Source organism: Macrobrachium nipponense, chromosome 39 (genome assembly GCF_015104395.2).
Source record: "Macrobrachium nipponense isolate FS-2020 chromosome 39, ASM1510439v2, whole genome shotgun sequence".
Taxonomy (NCBI): Eukaryota; Metazoa; Arthropoda; class Malacostraca; order Decapoda; family Palaemonidae; genus Macrobrachium; species Macrobrachium nipponense.
Window position 1 is genome coordinate 52707163 of NC_061099.1, and position 19195 is coordinate 52726357.

General features: G+C 35.2%; 1 protein-coding gene across 3 annotated transcripts in view; it reads left to right on the forward strand.

Annotated features, from left to right (window-relative positions):
* LOC135210569 (uncharacterized) overlaps nt 1-16422 on the forward strand; it is a 20236-nt gene extending 3814 nt beyond the window's left edge. For all 3 annotated transcript variants that reach the window (XM_064243424.1, XM_064243426.1, XM_064243425.1), the window contains exons 2-9: nt 4965-5279; nt 7037-7106; nt 9601-9900; nt 10382-10518; nt 11671-11805; nt 13419-13630; nt 15335-15469; nt 16202-16422. In XM_064243424.1, coding sequence (XP_064099494.1) covers nt 5145-5279; nt 7037-7106; nt 9601-9900; nt 10382-10518; nt 11671-11805; nt 13419-13630; nt 15335-15469; nt 16202-16259 — 1182 coding nt within the window. In that variant the 5' untranslated portion in view covers nt 4965-5144 and the 3' untranslated portion in view covers nt 16260-16422. The remainder of the gene's footprint in view (nt 1-4964; nt 5280-7036; nt 7107-9600; nt 9901-10381; nt 10519-11670; nt 11806-13418; nt 13631-15334; nt 15470-16201) is intronic.
* Nucleotides 16423-19195: the final 2773 nt, after the last annotated feature.

Here is a 19195-nt window from a genome sequence, read left to right on the forward strand (position 1 = left end):
GAACTAGTATTCAGAAGTTTATGAAAAATTGCGAAAGTATCACCTCATAACAGTTTCATATAGTCTAGTAGTTAGAATCGTTGCGCTTACTGTTTTGTAATTGTTTACCTCCTTCCCTATATCTCGAAACCCCTTCAATTTCTCTTCTTTTTTTTATTTTCCTTTAAATCTGGGAGGGAATTTTACTCATAGATGCAAAGGGGGCGTGGTGGGAAGGGACAACTCTTAGAGGGGGCGTGGTAAGAAAAAGGTAGGGACCACTGTCTTAAAGGATAGTAGGTATCAGTTGTTCTGGCATTATTTTCCGCGCAGATCGGGATTAATTACGAAAGGATCCGTATCTCAACGTACGATAATTTGTGGCTGATTGTTTTATGACGTGTGCATTTGCTTGAATACATACATACATACATACATACATACTACATATACATACATACATATATATATATATATATATATATATATATATATATTATGTATGTATGTATAATGTGTGTGTGTGCATGTATTCAAGCAAATGCACACATCATAAAACACTCAATCACAAATTCTCGTAGGTTGTCATACGGACTGGGAACGCTTGTTGGTGCGTCTGTATTTGTGTTTGTGTGTGTTAAACAGGGAGAGAGTACGAAAATGAAGAGCTTGGGCTTTACAATTGAAGGCACGTACTTCAGCCCACTCCGTCTGAAAGCACTTAGTATTCAATAGTTTTCCTACAAGTGTAATGAGGTCAAGTTTACTGTTTTTGAATACTAAGCGAGCAATGAGGCGCCTCTCTCCCCATCTCACTTTCGTTTTTCCTGGAGTGACAAGGCCACACAGTTTCAATAATAGCCAAATATGGGAAAACGAGCACCTACTGATGCATTAAAAAAATAGCGATGTTAAATAAATAAAAATAAATAAGTAAAAGTATATATTCATATTATTTAGAATTTCAGGCTTGATCTGTATTTTGAATGCAAACAATAATTATTTCTGGGGGCAATGTGGTTAGCACATCTTTTCCCATGATTTCATGTACTATTTCTTGGTGCTTGAAAATTTCCTGGTTGCTGAATGAAATCAGTTTCATACGGAATAACAATAACCTTTAAATGGGTAGTTGGTTATGTGATTAAAAGTGATTAATAGATCTACAGCAAGAAAACCCTTAGATAATAACGTACGAAAATATTCAGCTTCATTAGCAAGATCTTATGCATATGATGAAAGTCACCTCACGAAATGAGTTGCAACATGAATGCAGTCAGCTCATTTCAACATTCAAGTGAGTAAAGAGAAAAAGAGCTACAAGCAGAATTGTATATGTTACAAGGAATGTGTATTTCACGAAATCCCTAGGACATGTGAAATAACCAATTCGCTTAGGAACATTTGATCCTCGAGGGCTGGTACTAAACACGGCAAAAGAGTGATTCATTTACACTGTTTCGCCGTGTTTGATACTAGTCGCTTGGGGGTTAAATGTCTCGCCGAGTTTAGTACTAACCACTGGGGGATCAAATCTCAAATGCACTTAGGGACATTTAAATTGCTCTCCCACGGAATAGTTCTAAACACGGCGAAATACATTTGACTCCCCAGGGGGTAGCACTAAACACGGCGACACAGTGTAGATGAATCATTTCACCGTGTTTAGTACTAGCCCTCGGGGCTAGTACTAAACATATATATATATATATATATAATATATATATATATATATATATATATATATATATATATATATATATATGTATATATATATATATATATATATATATATATTATATATATATTATATATATAGACTTCAGGAGGGTCCATGATACACATGTTGTTAAAAAGGCCAAGTTTATTAACAGCAGAAAACGTTTCGCACTACTCAGTGCATCATCAGTCTGTGAAAAGTAAAAGACACAATAAAATACATTATTAACATAAAAGGAATTCACAATGTAATTAAAATTTACAAGTTAAAACAATAAAAAGTAAAAGCATAAAAAGCACATAAAACAGAAAACAAAAAGAGACTACCAAAACACCAACCGTCCATAAGCAGGAGAGAAGAGGAATGACAAACAATGGTATGTTACGAAGTGCCAAGTATCTGGTTACCACATTTACCATTCATTAACCGATACCTCACAAAAGCAAGACACCTGAACCCTCATCACAGGTATCAAACGACTGAATACTCCTAAGGCAACAGTGATCCCTTAACAACTTACCAGTATTGCAGAAAATCAGACTAAGTTCATCAAACAGGTGTGAGGTAATCTTGTAAGTAATTAAATTAATCAAAGGACATCACTCCATCAACAACTTTAAAAGTCTAAGTATTTCCCTGATTTCAGAAGTCTAAGTACTTCCCTGGTTCTAAGTCACTTCAAGTAAATTGAAGGAAAGCAGATCAATTACCACTCTATGTTTCTACCTAACATCATTATAATCATAATTAAATGCAAATATACTGGTGTAAAATAAAGAAAACACTTATAAAAATTTTAAATACAAAACTTATTATTAAACTCAAAATTTATAAGTGAAATTCACAATATCAGGGAAAATTACTGTTACTTGAAAACAAAGTAAAGTTTAATTAATTCTTGAATCAATTAAGTAAAATTAAATCAAAATTAATTTATCACAAAATTCAAGAAAATTAATTCAATTGAAATTCAAAAGTGTTAGGCAATAATTGAAAATTAGAAATTAATTCACAAGTGCTAAACAATAATAAAACTTGAAAAGAATTGTAAGTAAATGCTAATTAATTCACAAGTGTTAAATTTAATTAAAAGTGCAATGATTAAGCAATGAAAATAACTAAGTCAATTAAATTGTGAATGTAAATGAAAATACAGAAAAATGTGGACAGTATCAAAATAAAAAGGCACACTTCAACAAGAAAATGAACAAATGCACAAAAAAATGAAACAAACACAAAACACAAAAATTTGCAATGTGTAAAAGTGCAAATCTTTCACTCAAAACATTGTAACCATCAGTTTTTACCAAACCTTCGTAACCATCTGTTATTAGCTATTAGTTAACCACTGTTCCTATCAGTTATTAGTTAACCACTAATCCTATCCGTTATTAGTTAACCACTGTTCCTATCCGTTATTAGTTGCAACTAATAAAAATATAACACACTTTACCTTTTTGGTATACCAACTTCTTTCTTTGCTGCAGTCTTGTTTTACACTTTCACAAAAACCAGGTGCCATTACAACAACAATGTTTGTTCAGATTCCACAAAAACACTATTTAACACTAAATAAACTCTAAGAAATATCAAATATGAAATTCTCAAGTTTCGAGTGACCAATTTATGTTGCATTAATATAATCTCAAGGATGTCGAGAGAGAGAGAGAGAGAGATCTGAACGCCTCAAGTATCGAAGATGTAATGAAATTCTCTTCCTTACGGAAGCTGGATTGGCACAATTCTTCCTAGAAGCCTCGAAATCTTACGCAACTTTACATACAAAATGTGCAATCTGCACATGGCTTTGATCAAAGACATACGTGTACAAGACCAGTATACAATAATGTTCGTACCTGATCGAGACAAAGTCGAGCGATAATCAAGACTGACATGTTTTGATAACAACGCGAAGACTGGAGCTCGCTTATCAAACGTGTTGACAGATTATGAAAAACAACTCTAGCTTTGAACAGACAAAGATATTCTCTCTCTTTCTACATTCTATGTTATATATATATTCTTTTACATTATGTTATGCGAAATCTGAACACACATTTAAAGCATCCTATCTCTAAGCTATCTAGGAATCTGAAAAAAATGTTGCACAATTCTACATAACATTTTATACAGTCACAGAGGAGATATATGCATTTTGAAAGTAGCAATATATAATAATATATATATACATACATATATACGTATATATATAGTATATATATATATAATATATATATATATATATATATATATATATATATATATATGTATATAGAATAACTTGATCACGAAGTATATAAAACGTGATGCTATGTATAAAGTTTTTTTTGCCACGAAGGAAAAAAATGAAAAAACTATGGTGTTCTTTTACAAAGAACACCATAGTCAAAAGAAGGCTTAATATACAAACTGACACTACCACATTAGCCATAAGGGCGATTTTCATTCTACAGAGAGGAGGAGGAGTCATAGGCTAGCCACACCTTGAAGGATACCCGCGGTAAACAAGTGATTCTTCCAGAAAAACAGTACATTTTGAAAACAACACGGAGCATATACAATTTAATTCATGATATTAAATTGTATATGCTCCCGTGTTGTTTTCAAAATGTACTGTTTTTCTGGAAGAATCACTTGTTTACCGCGGGTATCCTTCAAGGTGTGGCTAGCCTGTGACTCCTCCTCCTCTCTGTAGAGTGAAAATCGCCCTTATGGCTAATGTGGTAGTGTCAGTTTGTATATTAAGCCTTCTTTTGACTATGGTGTCTTTGTAAAATCAGTATGCCTCAGTAAAGGGTCAGAATAGGACCGAAAGCACTCGGCCAACTCGTTTTTTTCATTTTTTTTCCTTCGTGGCAAAAAAAACCTTTATTTATATATATATATATATATATATATATATATATATATATATAATATATATATATATATATATTAATATACTAATACAAAGCATAGTCTGTTCCTTATGGCAATCCAGTAGTGCAACAAAGCTTGTATGTTTGTATTGTACATTTTACGGTCATATCATTAGGAAAAATCCATATACTTTACAAAAAATATTTTATCAGTATAACATCAGTTCTAATCAATTTGTCGGAGGATTGGTTCAGCTACTGCGTTCGCAAACCATTCGGGAAGGTTACAGATGTTGTATACCTTGAAGTATAGGTAGATTAACCATTTGACTGATTTATAGATGTTTGGGAAAGGAAACTGTAAGTTTCAGTTGAAATTATTTTTTTTCTGGTAATCTGTTGTTCAGGAACATTTGGATACTAAAGGAAAGGACAAGCCAGTCAATAAATATTGGGGAAGCACAACACCAGAGGTTGAACAACGAAACCAGAAAAGAAGGAGAACAAGGCGTCAAAGTCCGATGCACCGTCAATAAAGGAAAGAGAATCACGGAAAACTCCTGGTGGTGAAAGAAGGAAGCAGAGAGATGTTTGCTGCAGCTTCGTCGAAAATGAAAATGGCAGGTTTAATTCCGGCGCTCTTTCTCCTGGCCGGCTTCTTCCCCTTCTGTGTCGAATCGGAGTCCTCCGAAGAGATCATTTTGGATAGCAGTCCTACCAGGGTAAGTCAGTTGACTGAAACATGTGTTTTAGTATACATACTGTCACGAAGCGTTCCAAAATCCCAATACCTGGTTGTTACACTCACCAATCATAGAATTCAAAGTTACCTCACTGCAGCCAGATACCTGAACTCTCATAACAAATAAAATACGAGTAAGTACTCTAAAGTTATTAATCATATATGAGGTCACATCATTTAAATACGCCATCAAATATGTGAGATATCAGACTAAGTTTATCAGAATAATTGCGAGGTATTCATATAGGCTTAAGTTAATTAAAGGGCATCACTCCATCAAACAACTTGAACTGGTCTGGAGTCACTCCAGCAAAACAGGAGGGGAAAAACCTCTATCTTTCTGTTATGCACACAAATAATCCTACCATTGGTGGTTAGTAAATGAAACGCTGTTATAAGATTTTCAAATACAAAACTATATTTAAAGTCAGAAGTCATAAGAAGAATTCACAACATCACTTTGAAGAGAATTTACTACTACTAGAAAACAACACAAAATTTAATTAATCCTTGAATTAAATCATTAAACAAAATTAAATCACGAAAATGTTAATTTGTCAAGAAATTAAATTAAGCAAAATTGAAACTATTAGGAAAAACTTAAGAAATAAGTAAAAGAAAATTAAATCACCACAATTGTTAAGATATAAAATTAAACCATGTATGCACTATTAAATTACCACAATATAAAATGTGAAAAACTAAGAGATCACAAACACAAGACATGCAAAAATATTATTTAAAAAATAATTAAACAGTTCAAATGACAAAATGTAACACAGAAATCAATAGTTTGAATATCCCATCTTCAAACTTCAAGACTTGTATTTAACCAAAGTCAAAATACAAAATTCCCTTTACCTTGTACCTCAAAGTTTTGCTTTTGCTGCAGCTTCAAAATCCACCTAACACTTGATAGGCCGGTTACAAAACACACTGTTGTAATGTCTGTAACGAGTTCACAATCAATGACACAAACGCAGTTCCATAAGAAATTTAAGAGTATACTAAGGGTGACCAGTACAAAATATTTACTTTTACGTTACAAGTTTAAAACGTTTTAGCATTGAGAGAGAGAGAGAGAGAGAGGAGATTCTACAGTTAATATTTCACGCACGGTACACAGTCTCTGAATAATAAGAATTTTATCTTCAGTCGAAAACAAAGTTTCTGAAAATAAAAATTGTTATTTCATAAGCAAAACGTGTATAATATATATATAATATATATATCTATATATCTATATATATATACATATATATATATATAATATATATATATATATAATATATATATATATATATATATATATAGATATCTGTGTGTGTGTGTGTGTGTGTGTCACATAGAACTTCCAGTTCTATGTAACTCAGACTCAAAATGCTTAACGTCATTTTCAAGAACCATTTTGGGGCCAAGATACCCTGCAACCTCAAAATACATGACACAATTGCCAGGAGTTTTTATGCAATACTTCTCTCTCAGTAATTCTTAAATAGTATATACGTGACTTTAAGAAATAATCGCTTTTGACAAAGCCTTAACGCGTTCGATACAGCCAGCACTTGGCTAATCATGACAGGCATTTTTACAAAAACGACAAGGATCAAAGTTGGTTTTCAGAACTGAGCAGGCCATTGTTATCTTGACGTCCTGTCAAAGTGTAAATAGCCGTAAGTTGTCTGGAAAGCTTTCTTATTAAATAACCTGAAGCCCCATTTCTCCTGATACATGCAGGTCAACAGAGCTCCAGTACCTCCAGTCAAGATCAAATTCAATATCCCGTATTCACTTCCTTACTACAGTGGTAAGATAACTTTACTCTGCATTCACTCTACTGAGTAATTATTTATGTTGTTTTATTCTTCTGTATTTCCCATTACTTTGTATTACTTCTTGGAATAATGATCTAATGAACACCATATTCTTTGGAAGCTTGAATTTCAAGTCGGTAGCCCTTGTGGGCTTGTGCCATATGAATAGGGTTTATGATATGAATAATAATAATAATAATAATAATAATAATAATAATAATAATAATAATAATAATAATAATAATGATGATGGTGATGAAAATGCTAATCTGAAGCATTTCTGTCAAATAAATACCCGACAAAAAGCCGAGACTTGATCACTTACTGAAGACTACCGTCGACTAGAAGACAAATATGTCCGTGAAAGATTGCAATTTTATGGTTAGCTACTGATGCTAATAATGTTATGCCTATACAGCGTACATTTATGTTTCCACTGAAGATTTTCACGTTTCCATGTTACCTAAGCTAATTTAAAACTTGTACCGAGGGGGGCGGTGGGTTGGGTTGGTCGAACGTCTCTCCCAAATTTCTGGAAGCCTATACTTTTAAGTATTTCATCTTATATATACTTATATATGCAATGAATTTTACAGAAGAAAAGGTCCAGTTTTTGGGGAAAAGACCCCTAACCCCCACCCCCCTATAAAAAAACAGGTTACGGGCCTGGAGTGGATAAAATAAAAATGGCCCCTTTGTAAAGGGTCTATATTGTTGAGACTTGGGTCTGTTCTGTATAATCTCGAAAAACAACCACGTCATGAAAATGGGATTTGGAAAGGTAACGTTCTTTAAATGTCCGGAATCCTTCTTAGAAATAGGCGTCTTTAATGGAATTACCGTGAATTAGTTATTTTCCAGTGAAGAGCACACGTTACACTTTATATCCGATTACGTGGTATTGTCGCTTGAGAGAACTGCTTCTCGTCTAATTCCAAGTGCAGTTCTAACGTATGAAATAATTCTCGGTGTACTGAAGATGACTGTTAGGAGAATAATCTTCAACATTTGAAATTATTCATTGGAGATTTGGCTTGCTCGGAAATACGTACTACAGAAAGCACCGTATCATCACCTTATGTCTGTTTCTCTGCTTAGTTATCTCATTTGACATATATACACACGTGTTTGTTTTCATGTAGAGGAACCGCAATTGAAACAGTTTACCTGAAAATATTATCTTACGCTCAAACATACAAAGAAAATTTTTTTCAAAAATTCCCTTACGAATTACATCAGCCTTATATCGACATTGGATACAATTATCTGAATTCTTGCGGGAGTAGATCGGGTCGTAATAGTTCTAGAGTCTTTTGCTACATTAATCAATGTTGTTACTACAAAGTGACGTACAAATACACCAACTCTTTCAGATGCCGAACTTTATCGCTCCTTGGAAACACACATAATAAATTCCATAAAAAAAGAGGGATCTGTACATCTCAACGGTGTCTGAAATACTATGAGCATCCGTGTTCACATATCAATCTGCAGCTTTGGTCTTCGTGTACCGTAGAGTTTCTTCTCAGACTCGGAATTTTTTTATGATACAGTGACCAAATGCAATAATTCTAAATTATGATGAATAGGAAATTTAGTTCTTTTTTTATTTTATATCTCGTTTGTTCGATTTTTCTTATTTTGCCCTTTCTCGCGTTCGATAATAGTGATATAGATCATATATATATATATATATATATATATATATATATATATAATATATACACTAATGCAATTATATATATACTGTGTAGGTATAACACTGGATAATTCCTGGTGCAACGTACGATAAATTCAGGAACCTCAGTAGTACATTATTGTGTTTATCAATCATTTTGTTACAAACGCTATTTTATTGTTTCTTTTGCTGTATTTTCATTATTTTCATATTCATTTGACATTTCTAGCGCAAAATATATTCAGGCAGGGGCTCCTAAGATAGAGAGCCTCGTTTCTCTCGAAAAGTCTTTTATTGAAAGGAGCTCTTGAAATGATTCCAGAACAACTTTCTCAGTGCACGGAAGTTCGGTGGGAGTCCCTCATTCACGGTTAGTGATCCATAGGTAATCGTTGTTCACAAGTCTGTCTCCCATCAAGAATGGTTTTGATAGCAAGAGAAAGCTCTTATTATTTTCTCCGATGCGCTTAGAACAATAATGTCATCACAGACGAACGTTACATGTTTTACAGGAACACACGGTATTGCGTTTTGCCTCAGGTAAAAATTGTAACATAGTTTATTGCGTATTACTTTCAAGAGGGAGTGATGAAGTATGTATGTTTTCATTCTTCCAGGAAACGTCTCATCGATTTTACTTTCGTTTCTGTGCGTCAAGATGGTAAGGGAATAAAAGTTTGAAATGGCGTTTCGTTTCTCATGCTTTAAAATTTTGAAACTATCTTTCATATCTTAGGCTTTATTATATAATCATTTTTTCTTATTGATTTTTTTTTTACATTCCTAAGGTTATTTTCCATTTTGAACAGAGCCAATATCAGAGCCATATCAAGATGAATGCCCAAGAGACGAAGTTTCCCTCAATGGAAAATGCTACAAGTTGTTGACTCAGGGTCCTTGCAACATTGACGAATTCGTCGTGGTGGACCGCATTAGCAATACAAGTATTTGCAGGAAGAGATTCTGTGCACCTGACAGGATCTTAATCCCTAACTCTCGCGGTAACTGCGACCCCGTCCCCATGCCCAGCGGCGGCTACAACTACACGCAACAAAATCTCATCGAATGCCCACGTTGCCATGACCGTCAGGATCCATATGTATGCCTTCGTAAGTTACTCGGATACTTTCCATTATCTTTTTGGGGGATAAACTTGTTTCCTCTTTTCCTTTCCATTCTATTTTATCCATCCCTCGTTTATGCCGAGTAAGTCTTCTCAGTTTCGTCGTTGCAGCATCTGGATTAACTTCCTTTAAAATTTTTGCTCTGTATATGATCAAGATAAAAATGACTTGACATAAGAGAGGTTCAGCTAGATTCGATCTTTTGAAATATTTTGTTTTCTTCCCCTTCAATTTCGGCTTCACAGTCCAGTAATAGTGCCGGATTTTATTGAACTAACAGTATTTAGTTACTCCACAAGCTTATTCGCAAGTTTTTATATTTTCTCCAAATTGCGAATTAATCCCTTAATCATTCAGCAGATAGAAATTTCCATGAATTTCAAGGATGGAACCAAAACTTTCTAGGCAGTGAACCTAAACTGTCTGAGTTAAAAGTTGGCATTAACATGCTTCTTAAACTTGACAGGTGGACGAGAATTGTTTCTGAATATGTATGGAGAGCCAGAATGTCAGTGTCCAACTGGTACTTATGAGGGAGGTCCAGAACCAACGGACGTTTGTGAACCGCTGTTTGGAGAAACCCCCAGTTGTCCGAAAGGATATGTAAGTTGTTTAAGAAACAATCTTTCGTCCATGAAATCCAGTGCCCAGTGTCCCTATCTTGAACGCTCCTCTTCGTGTCCTCATATGACTTCATTTCAATCCCTTTTTTCCATTAATTTTTATTTCCACTTTTCATATCATCAACTCTTCCAGATGTCATTTTCTGTGCAATAAACGGCCTGCAGAGTCCTACTTCCTCAAAGCCATTCATGTGAGCAGTTACTTCGTCTCTACCACTTTTCTTTCCATTGGTTTTCACAGTGAACAGGACAGCAAATTATTAAGATGCACGATCTGTTGATCAGCGGTGACTGAGGAAAACTTACCATGAAACAATTCTGTCTGGGATCTAAATTTGGATCACAATGGATAAGAAATCAAAATAATGGTAACTACTGAACTGCCATGGTGGCCGGCTCCATCCCTATGCTAGAAATTGATTTCATCATGATCTGAAATCTCATAACGTCTTAGACTTTCTTCCATATGGCCCATTCTCAATTTCATTGATAAGTAGTCGATCAAACCGGCTTCTCAATCCATGTAGTTTCGTTTGAGGACATTAGACGGAGACCTTAAAAGTCGCAATAATGGTGTGGAATGGTGTTGTCATTTCTTTTATTAGAGTAGCATTATTATTGCTCATTCTTGGATAATTTTATTATTAAAATAAATGGATGCTTTCCGCAGCAAAGGTTGTCAGTATAAATACCAGGCAGTATGAATTATCTTGAAAACAGTGGCATATTATTCAACTTATAATTTGTTTCTCCAGGCCGAGTGAGCGGATTGTTGAAATACACTTCCAAGGAAAAAACACTCCAATATTGTAATTACTATTGTTTGATAATAATTTCATTGCTATGTTAGCATTGTGCAGTAATGACATTTATTTCATTTTTCCTTAAGATTCTTAATAATCCTTTAATCAACAATCATTAAGAGGGGTTTGTACCTTGGAGACCATTTTGGCCTTATGAATGTTTAGTGGCCATAAAAACATTGCTTCTTAGATTTCAGTTTTTAATCTATGTTGTGGTCTGATATTTAAAATCTTTGAGATCACAGCCAGGTTTAGTCTTTATTAAAGTTTTGCAATCTGTACTACATAGCTATATATATATATGCTTGACATCACTGGATCTCCAACAGGTGTTCGGGTTAGAGAACCTCAACAAACCACCGGTGTGTTTACCGGAACCTTGTGGGGGAGCAAATCTCATGCGAGATCTGTATGAATTCCCATACGTGCCTGTTTCCTACGACAAGTGCTTCCAGATTGGAGCTGTAAGTAATTGGACTTTTTCCATTTTATTACATTATTACATTATTAAGATAAGAAAAGCTGTTCGTCTCTAAAACACTCGTCATTTCATGTTTTTTCTACAATCAGTGTGGAATATGTACAAGAAAAACTAGGAGGTAGTCTTATAATGTACATTAGTCATTTTTGTTCTTTGTCTCTCAGAATTACTGGGAAATGTTTAGACAGGGATCAATATGAAGCCCTGGTAACCAAAACCCTCAGATTAGGACCACAATTTTTTTTTCTCTCTAAATGTATTTAAGGCTTTTCATCTGGCTGCTCTGCTATAGGTAATACCACAGCTGAACGTTCCTGTCTTCAGCTATGGTCATATTCCCTTCATCATTCACGACCTTCAGCCCCCATTGTTATATCCATTCTTGAATAAATGATTCTGTCCTTCACAAATCAGCGTTATTTTACTTTCAACAACGTTTTTAGGAGCCGTATTTAATTTTGCATAAATTCTTTAATATGAATCTTTATAGTATATCTCTGCACGAATAGGCGTAACATAGTTTGCTCCAGGGCTTACGAAATTAATCTGTCTTTGTTCTGAAGAATTTTCCCGTCTTCCCGAATGACACCAGAGACCTAGCTAAGTCTACCTCCAAGAAGATGGACTGACCTAGTAAATCAAAATCCCTCTATTAAGGAGTATCTCGGCTTTTCTTATCAGATTCTAATCACCTCAATTCTGACACAAGGTCACCAATCTCTGCGAGTTTTGTGGGTTATTTGGACATTGCTGTTGTGAGCTTCTGACAGGGAACTACAGCAGATTTTTTGTACATCAGTAATTGTATTCCCATATAAACTGTCTAAGTCTCAAACTGGTTAACTCGCTTACTACTTTTATCTTCTCGGAGTTACTTAACTAGGCCCTTTCTTTAATAAGTAGGTTTGTCATATACTGATGCCTTGCCCAGGCATCTTTACGGTCACCTGGATTGCCTGATATTTAGTGAAAGACTCGAGTCAGTTGCTAAAAGCCACACTTGTCCAATGGAACCTGGACCCAAGTGCACATTTAATCAATCCATCATTTCTGATGCCGCTAGAGACAAAAACTGCTCTGTAATGGTACTCAACATAAATGAAATGATTAAATTTACATCAGTTCTAAGATTAGTTAAAATTATTATTATTATTATATAAACAGTGCCGTGCTACTTAGCTGTAGGAGTAATTCATATTCCATTATTCTCCGCCATTTTTATCTGCAAGTATAAATGTTTAAACAGTTTCCTTTGATAACAGTATAGTAGTATTATACTTTAACGTTTCATTATATGCTCTTTGATTCTTTCTTTGAAATCAATATTTCCTTTAACATTTTACTTTGTGGGACCTTGTGAACATATTCAAACAGTAATTACACTTGAAAGGAAGAACTGTGTACTATTTGAAGATACAATGATAATGTTGAGGTCGGTTTTGTTAGTTCCCACAGAAATTGCATGACTATTTTCTTATGGATGATATAGCTAGGCTAATCATCCTAAGGTCTTTCAGGATTTCCATATTCCATTCTGTATTAAAATTCATTTTAATTTAAAGGATACAAATCAATCACTCTTCTGTTGGCTTTCAGGGGAATGAGGTGAATGGCGTCTGTCCACCCTTTAGTTATATTACCTTAGTCCTGGATACGTTTCGAGGAACTTGTTCAACGCTGGAAGACGCTGGCTATCAGATTTTCGACCAAGCAACACTTGCATTTTTCACTAATTTCTACGGGCCTCCGATTGAAAGAGGATGCACATCTACAATTCCGTTGCCACAAACTCAGATGAGCGTTCAAAGGTAGGTTCTTCAATAGTGTGGTTTTTCGATTTCTGACACGCACACCATCTGTTGTTTTGATATTTGTCAAATTTTGAAATCAGTGCTTGAGTTTCGTTTTTGATTCGGTGGATGATTACCTTAATTTTGTGAACAAACTGACAATAACTCCATTTAGCGTAAAACACATCATTCTTACTGAAGTGTGAGTTAGAAAATGCAGCGAAAATATAGGCCAGGAAAAGTAATTCAGTGAAAAAACGTAATTCGAAAAGAAGTTATCATATTAATTTTACCCTTCCCCGCCAAGAAAAAAATGGTGTGAGATTAGTCTGCTGAACAGTGATCGTGGCATACATCCCGAATACATGACGTCACAAAATGATACAAGAGTGGTCCACCCTATATCTATGATTCCAACACTAAAGAATGTTTAATGAACTTAACATACCACAGTCTCTCCTCTACTTGCTGCGAACCGTACACAAACGAAATATTCAAAGTAAAAACTGACCAAGTGGTTTTATGGTTCTTGTGAGAAGTTAAGAAGAAACAAACCTCAATATGCATACTAGAAATTGTAACTCTACAAATAAAGTATGATTAGATTACAGTGGACATACGTCTGGCGTTAATGCTGTGGTGAATGAGAGAAGCAGGATGAGAAGATTAGAAACAGAACTGATTATGGATGTTGATCATCATTAGTTGCAAATATTTGGTTTTGCCATCATAAAATGACTGGAACTGGAACAGATGAAATCAATTGAAGGCAGAACTGAGTGTTTGTTTGTGGAAAAATCGATGACGATCTTAGGAGCATGAGAGATGTCTCAAGCCTTAACGTCCAGGGCACTATATTAATGCGTTCAGTCAAAGATTCTGAAACGGTCAAACCATTGTAAAAACCTCCCCCAAGACTGCTTCAGTAAGATATTTAAAGACTCACATTTAATGACTGCTACATCTGCGAAAGCAAGATTAGTGATGCTTAATTAAAGAATAAACTAATATAAATGGCCCTTTGAGGCGTCCCCCTGCAGTACTACCTGAAAAGCATAACCAGCAATCAGTGTGTCATCTCAGCAGGAGACAGGTAATTGCTTAGAAAAGAAAGAAAAAAATGTCAAATCACAACTAACTTCGGAATATGTGCTTAGACGATGAATATACCCGAAATACAACAATCCTAAAAAATGCAGAGCATCCTTGGTATACATTAAGCGTAGTACCTCCCCTCCTACTTTGTGGATGGGATAACTAGATCTATTTATTATGCAAGGAATGAAGATGACCCACTACTCTCTCTCCCCTCAAGCTTGATTGTGACCAAGAAAACCCCATCCTAATAGAGCTTTCAATTTCGCAGCAAACAAACTACGTTATTGTTCTAGATGTCATTAATCAAAGGATCATCTGTAGATAGTGGCATGACAAAACCTTTTGTTACCTCCGGTTACAAACAAGTTATTTCCAATTGTTCTTTTAGGAACTTCTGTTGACATGAAGTTGCCATGGCCTAATACGGTGATAAAGGGTTTATTTCATGGCTGCACGAAAGAACACATATATCTTAAAACTATCACATGCAACAATAATTACTGATGTCAATCCGATAAGAACTTGGTATAAATTACAGGTTTTTTATGGAGATATAGATATACGTCTAGTATCCTGTGTAATGCAGATATTGTTATTGGTTTCTTTGTTTACATTATTTCACAGTGAATCAGCCACCACCATTCAGATGTTCTACTCACATAAGCGAAAACGTCGCCAGACAGGTGGTGTGGGAACTGCGTTTGATACTCCGCTGGTGAATTGTAGATCAGGGAACCACTACGAAAAATGCGGATTTAGGTATGTAATTCACAACACCATTTGCATGAAAGTCAGGCCCGTACCTAGAGTTTTTTTTATGGGGAGGGGGAAGCGGTCGTTTTTCCCAAAATTGGACCTTTTCTTCTATAAATGGCATTACTTATATAGGTATACACAAGATGAAATACTTGAAAATGTTATTTTATAGTTAAGGAGAAAAATTGGGTATGCGGTCTATGCCCTTCTACCCGTTTGATTAACAGAATTCTACTTATAGTGATGAAAGTTTGCACTGAAATTCAAGAATATTTCTTCAGTTTTATTGATTGATTCATTTATTATGTTAACGATAACATGCATATTACTTTATTTGTTGTTATGTTATATATATATATATATATATATATATATATATATATATATATATATATAAAGAATAAAAGGAGTCACATGACAGCGTAATATCTAAACAACGTGTCTTGTTTTATCTTATCTAATCAACTGTTGGAAATAAGAGGCTTGGCGACAGCTTACATAAGTATACCGGTATCAGAAATCTTTGTTTTTATTCTGTAGAACACCTAGTTTTTATACTAATTTAACTTTCATTCTTTTTTATTATTATTATTAGCGGCAGAATAACCAGTCACAGACTCCATGTCATTTCCCTGCTGGCAGAGTAAGACTTCTCCAAATATAAAATACGTGGAAATAGGATGCTGAGCTCTGATTTAAAGTCTTTACTCATACAATATCCTATTTCCTTTTCAGGCTTCTCTCATCAAATGTTCGTCGTAACAGACAACCACCCACTCGGCCTAACCCGTAAGTCGTAACCCGGCAGTGTTTCTCCCACCACGCCAAAAGTCTGATGCAACCCAAACAGATTATTTCCTTTGATCTACAATTTTCCTTCCTATGAAAGATTAGAACTTCACGATGTATATTGTATTTTAATAAGCAGAGGTTTAAATATAAGCGAATAGATTGTTTCTTTTAGTTTTATTACAAATTAAAGGGCTGGACAGATAAAAAATGTTATCACGTGGCTGATTATGACATAACATGTTAGCATTCCAGACGACTCTTCCTGCATGATTTTCAGTAAAATTTTTTCCATTACCATTAGTTTAAACTAATTATCAATCATTAGATAACTTTGAGTTGTTTAGCGACGTTACCGTCCATATCACTGAAAGCATTGGCTTGGCTAACCTTACAGCAGGTAGGATTTTTTTTTTCTTACCAAAGTCCACCCAAGGCTGGCAGTTATAATGTAATTAAGTATAATGTTCAAACTGATAACCTATTTGCAAAATGGTTTGGATTGTTATATTACTTAATTCGACTGGCCCCAAAATCGTGGCTTGTTGTGTTACAACGTGATCCCTAAAATGCTTAGAGAGGAAAAACCACCTGTCTCATTGCTTTGAAATAAGAAGACGAGATTTAACGAGTTTATTGACAGCTTAATGATCCTTGAAAAGTAAACAAATGGAGACCGAGTAGTCTGCTGGAATGGTTCTCCGTAACAAACGCTTCGCAGCGTATTTTACCGGACTCTAAGTTCGCGAATCCTAATTCAGGTATGTTCTTTGAATATTTTATGGTTAATCTAAGCAATAGTGGCGCGTCGGACATTTCTTTGGATTTTCTTAGATAACCATGATGTTTTTTCAGATACTAGGTAGGCCTAGGTATGTAGGGAATGAAGGACAAAGCTTTACCTAGCTAGCTAGCCTATTGTTTTAATAGAGTACCTAGCCTAGTAGCCTAGATTTGTATTTTGAATAAGAATGTAATATAATACTAGTAGGCTAATTTAGGTAAAAGGCTATTTGTAAAATTTCACATAGAACTACGTAGCCTAGTAGGCCTAGGTAGTAGCCTATGCTAACCCTGCACAGCATACCTACCTAGTTATGCTATGAGGTACTAGGGTAGAATATCACGACAGGCCAACCCTCATCACGGTGGACGGGTCTTATTCACTCGATATTTAATTGGTGAAACATGAATACAATTGCAACTCTAAGCATACCATTTAAAAGACTGAAGTTTCGTCAACATATTGTGATATATGAAAGCCCCATACGAATTAAAATAAGCATGTGAGCTCTTCGTAAAATATGTTTTCAAGGCAGTTTTGAAATCCAATATGGCGGCTACGTTTTGCATGGACGGTTCTCATCAGTGACGGCCACCATCTTTCCCCAGCCTTCCCAGCACTCATTTGAACAATGTTAGCGTATGTATGTAACGTTTATTGATCTTACTCAAGATTGCAGTTGTAATCAGCACAATAAAACAACATTTTGTTGCCTATATTAGTGAAAGTATGAAACTTGTTATTCCCGGGGTTATGGTTGGAACTGAATTCATTCTTACCTTGTAATCAGTGGTTTTATCCTTACTGCCATCACAACTGAAACTCCACAGTGCTTATTTGATTGTAATTATACACATTTTGGTCTTAATTCACTCCACAGTGCACTCGAACCACATTGCTGTTCGTGTTTCCTAAGCACTCACTCCGTAAACAAAGTTACGAGCAGCAGACGACAACACTGATTATGAGATGCAAAGCTTTATTCCCTCAATTGTTTACTTTACTCAATATTTAGTTTAACTCTACTTCAAAATGTTTATTTAATTCATGTCCATTATCCCTTTTTTGCAACCAAATTAACCCCCCAAAATTACAAATGTTTCGGATGTATACTTACGAGCAGACGACGTGAGGAAAAATGGCTCATCGTTGCCAATCTAGTGGAGCGTCACACATACGCCGATGCATTTACAAACTGTTTCGATGAATTCTAGTTGTCATAGTAATGCAGTAATGATAAAATTGCTCTAATATGTATATATACTACAAATAGATACGCTAATTTCACTTATTTCCCCGGTTTTGTGTAAGTCTTATACCTAGTTTGGAGGGTAAACACATACCAATTGACAACACTGATAAACAATTGAAGAGCGCAAAACGCCGCAAAGAATGCCGTAGTCCCCTTGAATAAGTACGAATAAGTGCTGGTAAGAGGTGGGTTTACGATTGTTGTGATGAAAGTGCCCCAGCGTCTATGGGTACAAGTGGTGTGCAGATTTAGCACATGAAATGGGAAGTTTGTTGACACAAGCGACTCCGTAAACATCAAGATAGCGTCAATCTTCGAAACATTTTTAGTTGTAAGTAAAAATTTCTAAAGCGTTTTGGTGAGATTTCCACTGCAGTAGGCCACCCTTTTCAGTACCCTCTGTTTAAATCTTAAAATTTGGCCTTAATTTCTAACTTTGGAGAAAATACTTACTTCGAAAGGAGAGTAGAGGTCTTTAGCTCCGTTTTTCACCAACAAGAAGTCGCGACTGATGCCCATCTCCGGTGTCAGGACGCGTTATAATGTACTTTTTCGGAGGGTGGCTAGGTGTTGATTGTAGGTGGCCTGCTTGGCCTGCTGTGATATTCTACCCTAATTAGGAAATCGAGTTCTTCTATAGGCTAGGTATTAGGTAGTTAGGTATATAAACTGTAATCCAAAGAAATACCCAACGCGGAGTTATTATTAAGATTTACCAACCTCAGAACTGATACCAATGTCATTGTATGATGGCTATGCTGGGATGCTATCACTCATGTGCAGTGTGATAGCTACCTAAGGGAATTTTGGTAAAAAATGGAGTTTCCTTCATTTGGGGCAGACCCCCCCCCCCCCCCCCCCCCACCATTTAAGTAAAAAGGCCTGCTAAGTCAGGTTAGGTTAG